Source organism: Fukomys damarensis, unplaced genomic scaffold (genome assembly GCF_012274545.1).
Source record: "Fukomys damarensis isolate Sample0158 unplaced genomic scaffold, DMR_v1.0_HiC HiC_scaffold_1, whole genome shotgun sequence".
Lineage (NCBI taxonomy): Eukaryota > Metazoa > Chordata > Mammalia > Rodentia > Bathyergidae > Fukomys > Fukomys damarensis.
In genome coordinates this window covers 41,182,637-41,201,186 of record NW_022900913.1, presented here as the reverse complement: position 1 = coordinate 41,201,186, position 18,550 = coordinate 41,182,637, and the positions used below count along the sequence as shown (strand labels likewise).

Here is an 18,550-nt window from a genome sequence, read left to right as displayed (position 1 = left end):
ATATATATATATGAAAGAAAGGGTCTAAGAAGGAAGGGAGGATGAGAGAGGGGAAGGAGTTTTTAAAAAAGGCATTGAGAAACGTCATCTATATGTACCAACTCCCCATGATGAATATAATTGCAATGTACTACAAATATGTACTAATAAAAATTTAAAACACCACATATAATTCCCTTTATACTGAGTACAAAAACATAAAGAAGTCATAACAGAGGTAAACCTACAGGAGTAGAATGGTATTAATGAAAACAGGCATGCAAGAGGCTTTTGATGTGCTGGTAATTTCCATTTCTAGACCTGGATGCTGGTGAACACACTGCAGTCAGGTGTGTTCAGTGTGTGAGAAAACCACTGAGTTATATACTTATGACATGTACAACTATGTTATGGCATATTGCAATATAAACTTATATACACACATATTTACTGAGTGACCACTGTGTGCTAACTTTCTACTCTCCAATGTTTCTACAAAAAATAGAAGTAAGGATGGCTATGTCTCTGCTAACCACTCTTCACTTATCTATAAGTCAGAACCACACACACAGAACTGCAAATAGATCTTGGCTATCTCATTTATATAAGCATGAAATGATTTAAATTTAATAGGAAGATATCTGCTATTCTCCAGATGACAATTAGGGATGTTTTAATGTGGGTAATGTTTTCTCAATACTGTGTCCAAAACTGCTTGTTAAAAAGAAAAAGGAAAGCAGCTAGGTGCATGATGCACCCCTACAATCTCAGGACTCAGGAGGCTGCAGAAAATCATAAGTTCAAGTTCAGGTTACCAAGATCCTGTCTTAAAACAAAATCTAAAAGAAAAAGGGCTGGGGATGTAGATTAGTGGTAGAACACATGTCTAGCATGCATGGACCATGGTTTCAATCTCCACAACCATCACAAAAAAAAGCTAAAAGCTGAGCCCGTTTTTTTCTTAAACATTCTCTACTACTTTGTGAAATTACAGTAAGATTCAAGGTACTGTTGAAGTCCAGACAGAAGTACTAGCTAGCTTCCTAAAGGAAGGTGTGCTGTTAATCAGCTTACCACTTAATGGGATGTTCCATTTACAACATCCTTGCCTGTGTGAGAAATCCTAGGCCACTGTCTCCCCTAAGGACACTGAGATCTGCCTGTATACAGGATAGAGATTTTGAAGGCTGTTTAGAGGAGCCTGAGCCTTCAACTGACCAACCTGAGTTAGAAGCAGGCCTCAAGAATGAACTGAGTTAGTAAGTCAAGGATCCACCGTACTTGTTTTCTCATGTACAAATGCATATCAAAAACTTGAACACCATTCTCTCAAAATTTGAGGATTTTTAATTTTTGGTGCTTTTTGTGTATAAATATTTACTTGCCTAAATGGCTCCCAAGTTGTGTGAGTATCTCAGTATGTCTCTTCTTTTAAAATCTCCTTATTAAAAATCAGTTACTAAAAACGAAAAAAAAAGGAGGATGTTCCCAAACTGCAGCAAAAACACCAGTGTACCTACCATGCAGTTTCAAAATTAGGTCATTTTATCACAGATTTGCACTTCTATAGAAATTTAATAATAATTTCATTATAGTTTTTTGTGGATTTTGTTGCTATTTTAACATGTTTTCAGCTATAATGGAGAAATATGCATGATAATTTCTACATCATCTCACCTCAGATTAATAGTTAGAATGAACAGAATATGGTAAAATACTACTGGCTACACTTGAATAAAAAAGTGTAGAATTCCTTATTTCCCCAGAATTTCTAATTTTACAAACATATCTCCATTTTGTCTAAATAGTGACTAGTAAAAATTCACAATATCTCTTTTCTATAATTTATAGCATATTCTTGAGGTCATAAGGGGAAAAAAATTCACAAACGTCAGAAAGAAATGGCAATTACTGAATATTAAGTTAGGTATTAAAGGCAGGAAATATATGCCCAAGTATTTTTCTTTAAAAGTTTCATAATCAGAATTTTTTACTTCCAAAATCAGTTTTGTCAGTTTAGTATCTATCTTAATTACAAATTGTTCTAAAACATGGTCCTTACCACTTTTCCTGGAAAACCCTCTGTTCCGTATTTGATTATCTTCACAGTCATTATTAGATTCTTGAATAAAAATTTAACAAGTGAATATCATCCGTAATAAACTCTAAAGACATAAGATCTAATGAATAGTACTGTCACAAGATAAACTAGTAAGAAAATAAAACAAAATATTTTAATAAGTTAAAATATAAACTTTTTAATTATTGAAATTTAATAAATATAAAGACCCTACTCAAAGTTGATTCCCTATACAAAATACCTAATTTGTCTAAAATATTAAATGTTAAGTATAAAACTGAGAACCCACTATATTGCCAAGTGCTATCACAGGCAACACAAGCCCAAAAAATAAGAATTTTATAAATGTCTGTCTGACCATGGTTTCAGAAACATCTAAACTATTAAGCAATCAACTGTTCTCAAATCTGATCCACAGACCATTAGAAACACATGATGATAATGTTACCATATATTCTTCTTAATAACTCTAAGGCATCAATGCTTTCTTATATATGCAAACCTTTATTCACCCAACCCTGACTTTTAAAGTACATTACCAGGGTTTCTAAACAGTGATATGATATGAGGATCGATCCACTGAAGGTAGTCTACAACTTATCTGGAGAGTTGCATAAAAAGAGATGCCCAGCCCCCTCTCAGAATATATCCTTAAAGTGCAGAGTGACAGCAAGAAATGAGCAATAAAATGTAAAAGTTCTATATCAATATAATGTAAAGCTTTCCAGAAGATTCCAATGAAGTCAATCTGGGAAATTCAGAGATGGTTTCAAGAGCTCTTTGTACATGTCATTAATTTTAATATCTGAGACCTTAAATTATAGTAATGACATGAAGTGACCAAACAGCTTATAGGCTGTATGTTAAATTTCAGTGTAACGTTACCAGTCTACTGATACAATGACCCAGAGGTCTAGTTGCAGGCCCTTTTTTTGAAGCATAGTAGACAGACATTTCTGAAGAGTCATCTAAAACAAGACTTTCCTGAAAACAAGATTTAATATAAGGCAGCTAAGAAGGAAAAAAAAATAATTTTTCAAAGTTGGCCCTGAAATTATGATAGTTAACATCTATTGCATTCAAGAAAAAAATTCTTTTGATTAACTTGGAACCTGACAAGGACAAAGTAGTCTTACATTATCTTTGACCAATCATTTCCCTAAAACCTCTAGTTATTCTGACCACCCTGGGAAGTAAAAAGAGAATAATGATGTTAAAAATTGGGTGAAAAGTACACGAAAACTGCACCACTTTTTGTCAAATGAATTATTTCAAACTATTTCAAAATAAAGTTATTGTATAAAAAAAAGAATATAATCTCTACAGAGCTAGAAAATAAAGCCAAGCACAAAGAGAAATAAGATAATGATCACATTATCAGGTAAGGTTAATTATACAATATAAAAATAGTAACACATACACAATGTAGTATGCATTTGGCATTATTCTAAATACACTTTTTTCTTTTCTGGACAGGTCTGTCTATGTTGCCCAGCTACCCTGAGCTTAGTGGTCCTCTGACACCAGCCCATGAGTGACAAGATGTCACCATATCCATTTTTCTTTTTGTTTTTAGGGATTAGGATCAAACCCAGAGCCTTATTTCCAGTCCTGTAGTCACCTTTTAAATCGCCACAAAATTCTTATAAAGTCGATATAAGCCTCATTTTATAAGTAGGGAAAATGAAATACAAAAAGGTTAAATATCTTCAACATAACACAACTGCCAAGAGGAGAATCTAAGTCTCAAACCTAGGGTGTCCAATTCCAAAACCTGATTTCCTTATTACTACAGTATACTAGCTCAGGGGGAAAAAAGAAACAGGAAAAAAAAATCACAAACACAATTTTTGTGTAAACAAAAGCTTCTACCATGATCTCTCAAAACATCATCAGGGGCTTGAGAATCAAAGAATTTGACCTCTACATTGTTTTTTGTTGTTGTTGTTGTTTTTTCTTTTAGGGAAACTAAGAATGAAAACAAAAAAGTAGACCAAAAGAAAGAAAGCAGACCACTCTGAGGAAAAGTTTTAACTTAGTGCTGTGACAAACTAATTTTGGCATTCATATGATATCTTTTGTCATCTCTGGAAACGTCACCTGGTACTATGGTTTAGATCCAAAATGACTCCCCACACACACAGTGTGGTGTGTTCAGAGTTGGGGCTTTGGAAGGTGACTGGATCATGAGAACAACATAATTATCAGATTAGTCCACTGATGAGTTCACAGAAGAATATGCTGTTAGGAGGTGAGGTGTGGTAGAAGAAGCAGGTCACTGGGGTTATGGCCTGAAGGATATATTCTCTTGACCCTGGGTCCTCCCTTCTCTCTCTCTCTCTGCATCCTGGCTGATAGGGGCAGCTGATAGGTTTCCTCCACTGTGCCCTTCCTCCATTCTGTTTCTGCCTTGCAGTCAGCTATGAAACTGTGAGCCAAAATAAGCCTCTCTTCCCTTAAGTTGCAAGTGTTGGTTATTTTATCCCACTAATGAAAAACTGTCAAATACACCTGTGATATGTGGAAAGTCTTTGGATAAGTGGAAATGATTTGAATATTGAGTTAAACATGAGGATTAGAACAGAAATAGTTAAAGAGAAATGGAAAATAATTAAAAGGGTGATTGATTTTCATCTCATAAATATCAGGAGAAGCACTGAGAGTTCAAGGCCAGCATGAGCTATATTGTGAGTTCAAAGTCAGCCTTAACTACATAATGGGGACCCTGTCTCAAAACACACAAAAAAATGTTTTTAACTAGTTCTATGTTATGTTTGTTTTCATTTCAATGACAAAGGAGAAAAAAGAGAGAAGAATGAGACTGGCAAAGTTTGAGAAAATATCTTATATGACACATTAAAATTCAACCTTATTTCAAAATAGTCTGCAGGCGATCAAGTCTAGTTTGGGTTTTGATATGGAAAAGAGTGTAAGATCAAGCCTCAAATAAGTATATGTGTCTATGTGTGTGTGTGATAAAGGATCTAACCGAGGGCCTTGTACATGCTAGACAACCACTCTACCATAGAGCTATATCCCCAGCCCAAGACTGAAACATTTGAAGACAGACAGATGGTGTTTATGAAGTATTTAACAAAGGTATTTAGTACTACATTTTAGGCTTTTATGTGAATTCTCACGTAGTCTGAAATCTAAAAATGGATGTTCTCCATCCTATAGAATAGGTAACTGCTGCCTAGAAAAACTAAGCAATGTGTTCCACTTTTATTCAATTAGAAGGAAGCAGCACAGGGACATAAAGTCTGGAAAGCCAAAGCATATTGCATTATAAAGATCCCACAGATCAATGGTTACCAAACAAAGAGTAGCACAATCACCAGGGATGCTTTTATAATGCAAGTTCTAAGGATTTGGCAATGATTTTTTTTTCTTTTGCAGTCTATCTCCTGATGATATTATTCTATTGTCATCATTCTCTGTATCACTCCAAAACAGAATGCTAGTACATATGACAGAAATATTTCTAGTTCTTAAGAATTTTTCTTGCCAAGTGCAATGGCACATGTCTATACTCCAAGCACTCAAGAGGCTAAGACAGAAGGATCAAAAGTTCAAGGCCAGGGCCTGGGATTTAGCACAGTGATTCCACTGCCTGCCTCAGAAGCACAAGATCCTGAGTTCAATCCCCAGTACCAAAAAAAAAAAAAATGTCAAGGCCAGCCTGGGCTACCTATAATATGACCTGGTCTCAAAAGCCAAATTTAAAAAATAAAAAAGAAGAAGAAGAATCTTTCTCTTAGAATGAAAATGGTCCCGGACTGAGTTTATATATTTTTCTTCTTGATTTGCTCTTTCTTCTACTTATGCCCTTTTTCTCAAAGTAACACAGCATTCAAAAGTTGTACCTCATAGATTACTGAGGCAGGGGTCAAGAGGCCACATTAGGATGCCTGAATTCATCTACAAGTCAGAAAATATCCCTGCTAGGGCTTCAGATATAATTGCTTCATAACATTGGATATAAATAAATTAGAATTAGACTAAACTAAACTATGTAAGTTTTCTGCATTTTTTAAAGTTACTACAAAAACATTGAACTTACCTTTCAAGAACCCAATGTTTTCACTTTCTTCAAACTTATTTGAAAAACCTGTACAAAAATATAAAATGAAACTTTCATATTTTTAAAAACAATACAATCTGCCTCTGCATTTAAAAAACTCAGGGCCAAATAGTTATGGTACCATTTAAAATAAAATAAATCACATGCAACTGTATACATATTGAATGAAAACTCATCCAAGTTGTGCTAAGATTTCAGCTTTCTGCCAAGTTATCAGGCTCATTCTCTTAGGGTTAAAAATAACTTTCTTTTCAGTTTTACATTACCTCAAATGTCCTATACTCTTCTATATATACACAGACAAGTCAGGAATATGTCAGTATAATCACTATATACTTTCTAATTTAAAATATCAAAAATTTTAAATTTTAAGGGCTGGGGATTTAGCTCAGTGGTTCCAGAGCCTGCCTCACAAGCACAAGGACTGGAGTTCGATCCCCAGTACCACAGAAAAAAAACAAAACAAAATTTTTTTAATTTTACAAATTAATTTTCAATCTCTTCATTTGTCAAAGAACAATGTAACTAAGTTATAATCTAATGTGTAAAAATTTTTCCTTTCTCAGTAACATGGAAATCCTTAGTAATCTTTAGTAATTGTCCATAAAATTTTTAAAATTTCAAATATCAAGTCTTAAACTGGGCATATTGGCTCATATCTATATTCCAAGCACTAGGGAGGCTGAGACAGAAGAATCTCACATTGAGGCTAGCCTGAGCTATACAGCAAGGCCTTGGCTCAAAATAAAAGTTGAGTCTTATCTTTAGTACAAAAATACACAGGGAGCTGGATGTAGTGGAACATGCCTAAAATACCAGCTACCTGGAAGGCTGAGACAGTAGGAATGCTTGAGTCTACAAGTTCAAAACCAGCCAAGGAAACGCCCACCTAAAAAAAAAAAAATCTTGGGCCAGGGATTTAGCTCAGTGGTTCCAGCACCTGTCTTGCAACCACAAGGTCCCAAGTTGATCCCCAGGACAAAAAAAAAAAAAAAAAAAAAAAAAAAAAAACCCTCACAAAATATAAGCTTAAATTTATAACATTTGTGCTTCTTTAACACAAGAACTAACCAATTTTCATTTGGCAGTGTTCAATTTATAAATAAAATGTTTATGTGTGCATGCATGCACATCTCAAGTGACTTAATATCTCACGGTTAACAAAATCTAAGGTCTTTTCTAGCAATAAAATTCCACAAAAATTTAATGCCCAATTATCATATATGTGTACTATAAAAGCAAGCATCCTATAGCCTTACTATATTATTGAATGATAAATTTGATCAGATACAACATTTCAAAATACATAAACATAATTCCTACAGAATGTTACCACAAAACCTAAGTTTGGAATTGTTTCATACATTTAAATATTTGCAACCTTTAAGGTTGCTTGAGAAAAGAGCTACATTCTACTGCTCTCCATACTGTTGCATCTTCCTCATCTGCTCAAGAGTTACTTTCCAAAACACTTGGGAAAGTCTTCCACAGATACATTACTGAACATGATCTTAAACTTAACCAAAGTTTTGATTTAAGAATTTTTTAAGTTCTTAAGGAAAAAATATAATTTCAAAGATGGGTATTAAAATTCACATATAGCAATGTAAAAGAGATCTCTTGGGAAGAGACAGGAAGTCTTGAAAGAAAGAACAAACATGGGGTCCTATGTAGGGTGAATCAATCTAAAGATATTCTATCAAGGAACATGAGTATTTCAAAATCAAAACAGAACCAAGAAAATAAAAAGCAAGCCCATCCAGAGCAACAGACTGCTAAAAACTATGACTAAGAGTGAAAGCATTCCCAGGTAACCCTTATAAATTCTTGATAAAAGTTCACATTTTCCATGTATACTAAAGGGAAATATGAACCCAAAGACTAAAAAGCTTGGGGCCAACTCAAGTTTTGATTAAGATATCATAAGCAAGTAATTACCTTTGTTTCCAAAACCTTTTCCAACTCCAAGCCCACCCATTGTTGGAGTATGTTCTCTTTTATTAGAGTCTCCAGCATCTAAAAAAGTTCAGATAAATTCCTTAATATACAATATTACCACCAAAAACTAGTAGTGAAATGAGTCATTTGGATAAGAAGATTTTCAATAATGGGAATAGAATAGTACAAAGTTAAAATTAGTAAGTAATAGACTTGTAACTAAAAAAAAAAAAAAACCTTAAAAATTATTCCAAAGCAAAAAACATAAATGTACTACTGGTAAAATATAGGTTTCTACTAGCTGTCAATATACTAGAAATATTTAATCAGGAAATTCACTTCATGCCTTTTTTGTATGATGAACCCTCTCCTTGACAAAGCCAGCAATTATACTCCGTCACTGAGTGAAAGTCAGTGCTACTGGAAACTTTATACTCTTGTCCCATTTATTAAACTGCTCTATTATTTACTTACTTTTCTAGTACTTAGACCTCTTTCAGCCTTTCTACTTGTAACATTAAAATCAGGGGCTAAAGAAAAGAAACTATAAATATCACTGTCTTTCATGCTTACTCTCATCTCTTTCATACTATTTGCCCATATTACTCTTCATAATTCTGTACATTCAGTATTGTAATTTGCACCAATAACTTCCTGTACTCTGTATTGTGAACTTTAATACACAGTATTTTGTACTTTGGTACATGCTATTCATTTCTGATTTTCTATTTTTTTCTATTAAAATCCTTTCTACACTTTAGAAGACCAATTCTGTGATCTTCCTTTAGCATTCCAGTTATAATTAATCCTTCCTCCACATTCCTCATAGCACACTATCTATACCTCTTTTTAGTAGTATTTTTCCATGTGTTTCACTACCACTAAATTAATAATCTCAGCTAGGCCTACTCCCATAGTCCCAACAATTAAGGAACCTGATGCAGGAAGATCACATGAGCCTTTAAGTTGGGAGAACAGCCTGTGCAACATAGCAAGACAAGACCTCATCTCAAAACAAAATACCATAATGGCAGACATGCAATGACAAGAAACATAATTAGAAAAAAAAAAAGAGCAGCAGATACATCCAAAACAGCATAAACTGACTCTAGTCTAAATGATCACTGAAAAAAATTAAAGCATTCCTTGTGATCTCTATAAATCATTTCACCTATCAGTAATACCTACTATGGGGGAATTGAGACTACTAATACAACATGTAAAACTACCCAACTATAACTATTTTCATCAGAGCTTAAATATGGGTATGATTTAAGAAAGGTGCTTAGCTATACTTTACAAAACATGAAAAGCTAATCAACACTGTATTTTAAGTAAGAGTCAATTTTAAAACCATACTACTAGAGTTTCTGTTTTAATATTTATCACCCCACTTTTTTTTTTTTTTTTGCTACTGGGGCTCGAACTCAGGACCTTGTGCAGCAGGCATGTGCCACTGAGCTAAATCCCCAGCCCTGTTTTAATATTTAGATCTTAGAACCATTTTAATTTTAGTCTAGTGCATGGTAAGAGACACTGGTCTAGTTTTAGTCTTCAGTATGTAGAAAGCCAGTTTTTCCAGTGCCAATTTATCAAAAAGGCTGTATTTCTTCCAGTGAACATGCTTGGCCCCTTTGTAAAAGATCACAGGTGGTGTTGTTTCTAACTCTTCTAGTTTGTTCCATTGATCTTTAGGTCTGGTGTTTTTTGTTTGTTTGTTTGTTTTTGCCAGTACCATGCTGTTTTTATCACAGGACTCTGCTATATAATTTCAAGTCAGGAATTGTGATGCTCCCTGCCTAGTTTTTGTCGCTTAAAACTATTTTTGCTATTCTAGATTGCTTCTGGTTCCAGATGAGTTTTAGGGATATTTTCTCCATTTTTGTGAGTTATGATGATTTTATTTTTATTAGGATTGCATTAAATCTGTATAACAATTTTGGAAGTATGACTATTTTCACTCTGTTGGTTCTTCCTACCTAAGAATTAGGGATATCTTTTCATTTTCTGATATCCGTTTCAATCTTTTTCAGAGTACTACACTTTTCAATGTATGGGTCCTTTATTTCCTTTGTTAGATTGATTCCTAAGTATTTCATTTTTTTCAATACTATTGTGCAAGGTGTTGTTTCCCTAATTTCTTTATCAGTGAGTTTGTTATTTGTGTACAAGAATGCTATTGAAATTAATGAGTGTTGACTTTGTATCCAGCTTTGCTACTGAATTTGGTCATTAAATCTAGAAGTTTTTTGGGAGAGTTTTTGGGGTCTATGTAGAGAATCACCTCATCTACTACAACTGATTATAAATCAGGCTATATGCTGTAGAGTTAACCCCACCACTGGCTTGTTTTTAGAAGTTGAGTCCAGAAGCCTATGTGCTAAGGTCAGAGTAACTCAAACCCAAATTCCATTCCCACAATTAAAACCTTGTTACTAGAACAGCAGTCAGACAAGAGAAAGAAATTAAAGCAATAAAGATAGGAAAGGAAGAAGTTAAACTATCATTATTTGCTGATGATATGATACTCTACATTGAAGATCCAAAAAACTCCACCAAAAAACTTCTAGACTTAATTGACAGATTCAGTAAAGTATCTGGATACAAGGTGAATACCCAAAAATCAATAGCCTTTCTATACACAAATAACAGACAGACGGAAAGAGAAATAAGGGAAAAAATTCCTTTTACAATAGCATCCAAAAAAATGAAGTATCTAGGAATCAATCTAACAAAAGAAACAAAAGATCTCTACACTGAAAACTACAGCACTCTGAAAAAAGAAATCGAAGAGGATATAAAAAAATGGAAAGATATCCCCTGCTCCTGGGTAGGAAGAATCAACATAGTGAAAATGGCCATACTACCAAAACTGCTATATACATTCAATGCAATGCCAATTGAAATTCCAACACTATATTTCACAGAACTAGAAAAAAGAATCCAAAAATTCATTTGGAACCACAAGAGACCTAGAATAGCAAAAGCCATTATAGGCAACAGTCACATGGCACCAGGTGTAACAATTCCCAATTTGAAACTATACTACAAAGCCACTGTGATAAAATCAGCATGGTACTGGCAAAGAAATAGGCCTGAGGATCAATGGAACAGACTGGAAGACACAAAAACAAATGCAGATGTACTCAGCTACCTCATCTTCGACAAAGGAGCTCACCATCCTCAGTGGAGGAAAGATAGCCTCTTTAATAAATGGTGTTGGAAAAACTGGATATCAACCTGTCACAGATTAAAATTAGACCCTTATCTTTCGCCATGCACTAAATTAAAATCCAAATGGATTAAAGATCTAAATATTAAAACAGAAACATTAAACTTGCTGGAAAGTAAGTTAGGCAGAACTCTGGAAGACATTGGTATAGGAAAAGACTTTATGAACAAATCCTCAGTAGCACGGGAACTAGCAGAAAGAATCAACAACTGGGATCTCATCTTACTAAAAAGCTTCTGTACTTCAAAAGAAACCATTAGCAGAACTAAGAGACAATCTACAATGTGGGAAAAAATTTTTACCAGCTGTACCTCAGACAAAGGACTATTATCAAGGATATATAAAGAACTCAAAACAATCAGTCCCCCCAAATATAAAGACCCGATCCAAAAATGGGCATCCGAAATGAACAGACATTTCTCATACAAAGAAGTGAAAGCAGCAAGAAAATATATGAAAAAATGTTCCACATCACTGGTCATTCGAGAGATGCAGATGAAAACAACACTGAGATTCCACCTCACCCCACAAAGAATGGCTGCTATCAAGAAATCACACAATAACAAATGTTGGCGGGGTTGTGGGGAGAAAGGAACCCTCCTCCATTGTTGGTGGGAGTGCAGACTAGTGCAACCACTATGGAAATCAATATGGAGATACCTCAAAGAGCTTGGACTGGAGGTTCCATTTGACCCAGCCATCCCTCTGTTGGGTATCTTTCCAAGAGAACTAAAAGAATCATATCACAGAGAAGTATGTGCACCCATGTTTATAGCGGCACAGTTTGTAATAGCTAAATCTTGGAAACAACCTATTTGCCCATCCGTTGGAAACTGGATAAAGAAGTTGTGGTTTTTCTATAAAATGGAATATTACTCAGCCATAAAGAGCGAGAGAATAGATTCATTCATAGGAAAATGGATACATATTGAAGATATACTCCTAAGTGAAATAAATAAGTCCCACATGTGTAAATACCAAATAGTTTCCCTGGTGTGAATATTCTGCAACAATGCATAAGATTCTAATAAGATTACTGACATTTAGAAATGGGAGGAAAGGAGCTAAAGGTGTAGGGAAGGTGTGATACGTAGGGGAAGAACAAAAAGGGAAAAGAAAAAAATGTGAGAGAATGAAAAGATGAAAATAAAGTGTTTGTAGATGGGGAGGGGAGGAGGGGGTGAAGGGAGGGCAGAGGTAAGGGGAAAAAATGAGAATCAAGACTTGCCATGTAGAGGTACATGATCCCAACAATGAATGTAACTGCACTGTATCCCTAAAATGTACCAATAAACTCAATAAAATTAAAAAAAAAAACCTTGTTACTAGAAGGAAAATATTTTCATTACACCCATATATTTTGTCTATCTTATCTGTTCTTAATTCAAGATTGCTTTGCCTTGTCTTTTAGGAGTTTTACTTACATTCATTTCCATAGAAACCACACAATTATGCATCCTTGCACATGCTGCCCTTGCACATGGCTCGCCTTTATTCCAACTGATCACCAATAAAAATCAGTGGCTTGGACTGGCCAGTGCCTTTATCAGCATTGGTCGTCCTGGCACCCGGCTTTCTCTCTTAGTTCTGGTCTTTTAGCTTTTTTCCTCAGGCCTGCAGCATATACTGGGCAGGAGACTGGAGCCTACTGCAGAGGTTTCCAGTAATGTTTCAGGGGTCCACAGTAACCTGCAAATAATGATAATTTAACTTCTTCCTTTCTTATCTTTATTCCTTTTATTTCCTTTTCTTATCTAACTGCTCTGGCTAATGTTTCCTGAACTGTGTTGAACAGGAGTGATGATTGTGGACATCATTTATCTTGCTCCTGATTTTATAGTGAAAGCTTTAGATTTTTGACTGTTTAGTATTATTATGTTGGCTTTGGTTGTCATAGATGACTTTTATCTAATTAAAGTAAAGATCATCTATTCTAATTTTCCTGTAGGGTTTTAATCATGAATGAGTATTAGACTCTGTCAAATGCTTTTTCTACAACTGTTGAGATGATCGTGTGATTTTTGTCTTTGGCTCTGTTGATATGATGTGTTAAATAACAGGCGTAGGCAAAGACTTCACAAATAAAACTTGGACTGCGCAGCAAATAGTGTAAACAAATGGGATCTCATCCTATTAAAAAGTTTTTGCAGTGCAAAAGAAATCACCAATACAGTAGAGACAACCCACAGAGTGGGAAAAAAAATTTAGCCAGTAGTCCCACAGATAAAGAACTAATATCTAGAACATGCAAAGAATTGAAAATAATCAATGTCAAAATCAAAATTTAAAGACCCAATCCAAAAATGGGCATCTGAAATGAACAGATACTTCTCAGATAAAAAATTATGAATGGCAAATAATAAATGAAAAAATGTTCAACATCACTGGTCATCGAAGAGATGCAAATTAAAACAAAGAATGACTAAGATCAAGAAATCAACCAACAATAAATACTGGAAGGGCTGGGGGGATAAAGGAACCTTGCTCCACAGTGGGTGGGAGTGCAGACTGGAGCAACCACCGTGGAAATCAGTGTGGAGAATCCTCAAAAAATTAGGATTAACGGTCCCATTTGACCAAGCTAGTCCCTTGCTGGCTATCTTCCTGAAATAATTAAAAGCATTATAATATAATGATATACATGCACTCATGTTTATAGCGACACAGTTAATAGCTAAATCTCAAAAACAACCCAAATGCCTATCAACCAATGAATAGATAAAAAGACGTGGTTATTATACAATGGAGTACTAATCAGCCATTAAGAAAGATAAACTTGAGACATTTATAGCTGAATGGATGCACCTTGAGACTATTCTCTTCAATGAAATAAATCCGACAAAAGTGTGTAAATATCACATTGTTTCTCTGGTGTGAGAAACTGAAAGGGTAAATAAGGACCAAAATGTGTAACAGATAATGTGAAATAGGAAAAAACTGTTCAAAAGAAAAGGAAAACTGTGAAAGGGAGTCAGGGGGAAAGGAAGGGTAAAGAAATAAAAATGAAAAAAGAGAAAAAATAGAAACAAAGCTTTCATAAATAAGGGAGTGGAGGTTGTAGGGAGGTAAGGGGACTGGGAGAATGGTACACATTCCCTTTGATGAATATGATCATTATACATAAATTTTACCCGTAAAATTAATTTTTTTTAAAAAAAATTATACTTCTTATAAAGTTCTGCTCATAAAAAACACCAACAGTTGAAACAAAGTTAAAGGAATCAAGGAAGAGAAGTTATACTTACAAGTTCAGAAATTTCTGAGATTATATGAAGTATAACATTTTAAAGTACTGACATTCAACAAAGAATTCTGATTTTAAAATTTAATGTATCTTTCAACATATGGAAATGATTTGTGGTGAAATTTGTCTCAATGGTGGTTTTCTTATTGAAAAAATTCTTATTCAACAACCCTTAGAAGTCTACATCAAAAAGTATGGCATAACCTCTTAAAATAGCTTTCCCAAGCGGCTGGGACACCAGATCTCCCTCTGGACTGGGCCCAGTCCGTGCGTCCGGGTAGCCGTGCCCTCCCTTGTAGGCGCAGCCACTGCTGCTCCAGTGCCAGGAGGGTAGCCACTGAGCACCCCCCTGCACTCAGACCTCCTGACTGTGCCAGTCCTTGGACCCACTCCACAGAGGCATAGCTGGTTATAAAGGGTAATTTTCTGAGCTCCCAAATTTGAAAATCTTTAAACAAAGGGCAGGGGAAACCTGTAGTAGAACTGTGTAGAGTTCAACTCTGCAAGAGGTCAGGGAGTCCAATTTGGGCCTTATGGCTTGAGGTCAGTCTGCATCCTGGGGGTCTGCCATCGGCTAGCTGAGATAGGGGGATTTGGTTCTGCACATGGGTGCACACAATGTGTATTATGACAGCAGAGAGTCTTTCAGAGTGTGAAAGAGGCCCTTCAAAGTCATTTTTTTGTCGCTTTCTTTCTTTTCCTCATTCCACTCTGTCAATTCTTTTTTCTGTCCTCTTTCACCAACTCAGTCTCTTGCTCCACCATGGTGTCCCTCATCTCCCTTTCTGTTCCTGCTCCTGCCCTGACTCAGCTTTCTTCTATCATTTTTTTGTTTTTTCTTAATGTTCTTTTTTTCTATCATTGTGCCTCACTCAAGGGTCAGTAGTTTCAAGGGAAAGTGAGCCCCTATTGCTGCTAAGGGGATATATTCTTGCACTCTGTCTCTCCCTTTTGAGTTTAACAGTTTCCTAAAGATTGTATGGTCATTCTGTGTCCTCTTGTTTCATTTGAAACCGTCTCCAATTCTTTTACTTATTTACTCTTCTCATCCTAACTCTGTCTAGGCCCCCATCCTAAATGGTAAATATGCTATGTTGAGGAGTTTGTTCACTGCAAACATATTCTGGGCTGCATCTTGATTTTAATTTAATTCACATGGTTTAAAGGTGATAGATTACTGACTACCACAAGTGGTCAATTTGCAAATAGTGATTGATCCTACTGTGTTGCTGATTGTATTGATTGGGATAAAGGATAGGGATTGATTTGATGAGTTGTTTTCTCTGATACTGTGAAAATGAGAATGCCTATGAGTCATTAGAGACTCAAAAGCTAAAACACAACAATATCAGGAAGATTTAATAAGCCAGAGACTGAATCAAGGACAACCCAACAGCAAAAATAAAAATGAAAAAACACTTAAGCAAGACACAAAGACAGACTTCCAGTTCTCCAATGGCAAACTGTAGGGCAAGGAGAATGAAAAGTCTGATAGTGAAACAGCAGGACACCCTGGACCCACAGCACAGGAGATAACAAAACAGATCAATCAGGCACTAGAAAAATTCAAATCAGAAATAATTTCCCAGTTAACCATAGAGATGGTAAACAAAATGAAAACCATGATTCGAGACTCTAGAACAGAAACTGACAAAAAAATAGATGAGCTCAGGACCATGATAGAAGAAGCCATGAAGGCCCAGCATAAGAAAGAAATGGAAACAATGAATGCCCAACATAGGAAAGAAATGGAATCCATAAAACAGATTCAAACAGATATCCAGGTGGTTAAAAACTCCATTGAAAGTGTATGCAGCAGGATTAAAAAGAATGCAAAGATAGAATCTCAGATATATATACAAGAAATGATTGCAGTCAATGACCATAAAAAGAGAGGTCTCTTAAAATCAGTAAGGGATCATGAGAAATTGATCCAACAACTCCTAGATGATGCAAAGAAGAATAACAAGACTGATAGGAATCCATAAAGTAGCAGGAGAAAATACAAATGACTTAAAAAAGCTGTTCACAGAATTAATGACAGAAAACTTCCCAAACAAGAGCAAAAGAATTTGACATACAAATAATTGAGGCATATAGGACTCCAACTAGACAACATCAAAAAAATCTACACCTAGACATATAATAATCAATACTACAAGCAGTAACAGAAAAAAATCACATGCAAAGGAAAGCCCATCAGAATCACAGCAGACTTTTCAACAAACTCTCAGGTCAAGGAGAGCCTGGAGTGTGATATTTCAAGTCCTAAAAGAAAGCAACCTCCAGCGTAGACTGATATATCCTGCAAAACTCTCTTTCAAAATGGATGGGGAAATAAGATACTTCCATGACAAAGAACAGCTGAGAAACTTCATGAATACCAAACCAGCATTACACGGAATTCTAAACAATATCCTAGAAAAAGACGATGAAGGCAACACCATGAGGCCCAACAGAGCAAATCAAATAGGCAAGGCAAGAAACTAAAAGGAGAGGGCAAAAATTAAAAAGAGTCAACAAAAGGACAATAACATGACAATAAGAAGTCAGTACATATCAGTTAAAACCATCAATGTCAATGGCCTCAATTCACCAATCAAGAGAAATAGACTGTCAGAATGGATTAAGAAGCAAAATCCAACAATATGTTGTATTCAAGAAACACACCTAGTGCAAAAAGAAGAGCACAGACTGAAAGTGAAAGGGTGGGAAACAATTTTCCACACGACAGGAGCCCAGAAACAAGCAGGGGTAGCAATCTCATCTGCAAAGTAAATTTCAACCCAAAACTGATTAAGAGAGACAAAGAAGGCCACTACATCCTTGTAAAGGGAACAATTCAAGAGGAAGAGATGACAATCATAAACATATATGCACCAAATATAAATGCTCCCAACTATATAAAACAAATATTAAGTATCATAAAAAACCAAATAAGCACCAATACAATTGTAGTGGGGGATCTAAATACCCCCTATCACAAATAGACAGATCATCTAGGCAAAAAATCAACAATGAAATACTAGAACTGAACCAAGCTTTTGAACACATGGACTTATTAGACATCTATAGAGTGTTCCACCCCACAAAATTAGAATACACATTCTTTTCAGCTGCACATGGGTCATTCTTCAAGATAGATCACATACTAGCTCACAGAACAGGTCTGAATAAATGCAAAAGAATCGAAGTTATTCCCTGTATATTATCAGATCACAGTGCAATAAAGCTGGATATCAATAGCATAAGAAACCGCAGGAAAGTCACAAACACATGGAAATTGAACAATACTCTCCTGAACAATCAATGGATCACAGAGGAAATTAATGAAAAAAATCAGACAGTTTTTACAAATAAACAAAATTGCTAATACAACATACAGGAATCTATGGGACACAATGAAAGCAGTTCTATGGGGAAAATTCATAGCACTGAATGCCCACACTAGGAAAACAGAGCAGGCTCAAATAAACAACCTAACGATGAATCTTAAGACTCCTAGAAAAACAAGAGCAAGAAAAACTCAAAGCTCAAACAAGAGGAAATTATAAAGATTAGAGCAGAAATCAATGCAATGGAAACTAAGAAAATGATACAAAAAATAAATGAATCAAAGAGTTGGTTTTTTGAAACAATAAATAAAATTTGATAAACCCTTAGCAAACCTTATCAAAAAAAGGAAAGAAAAGGCTCAGATCCATGCAATCAGGAATGAAAAAGGTGAAGTCACAACAGATCCAAAACAAATCCAGAGGATCATGAACACCTACTTTGAGAACCTGTACTCTAATAAAATGGAAAACACAGAAGAAATGGACAGATTTCTAGATACTTATGAATTACCAAAGTTGAACGAAGAAGATAAAAAAATTTTAAACACCCCAGTTACAATCAGTGAAATTGAAAATGTAATTAAAAACTTACCAACAAAGAAAAGCCCAGGCCCTGATGGATTCACTGCTAAATTTTACAAGACATTTAGAGAAGAAC

The 18,550-nt window shown here is 35.1% G+C and overlaps 1 protein-coding gene across 3 annotated transcripts in view; it reads right to left on the bottom strand.

The window, feature by feature from the left end:
• The window catches only part of Ddx4 (DEAD-box helicase 4), a 91,514-nt gene that overhangs the window by 39,489 nt on the left and 33,475 nt on the right, over positions 1-18,550 (bottom strand). For 2 of the 3 annotated variants that reach the window (XM_010626888.1, XM_010626889.2), the window contains exons 5-7: positions 8,082-8,159; positions 6,123-6,170; positions 2,042-2,101 (exon numbers count right to left, since the gene is read on the bottom strand). In XM_010626888.1, coding sequence (XP_010625190.1) covers positions 2,042-2,101; positions 6,123-6,170; positions 8,082-8,159 — 186 coding nt within the window. The remainder of the gene's footprint in view (positions 1-2,041; positions 2,102-6,122; positions 6,171-8,081; positions 8,160-18,550) is intronic. The other variant, XM_010626890.1, reaches the window with a different exon arrangement.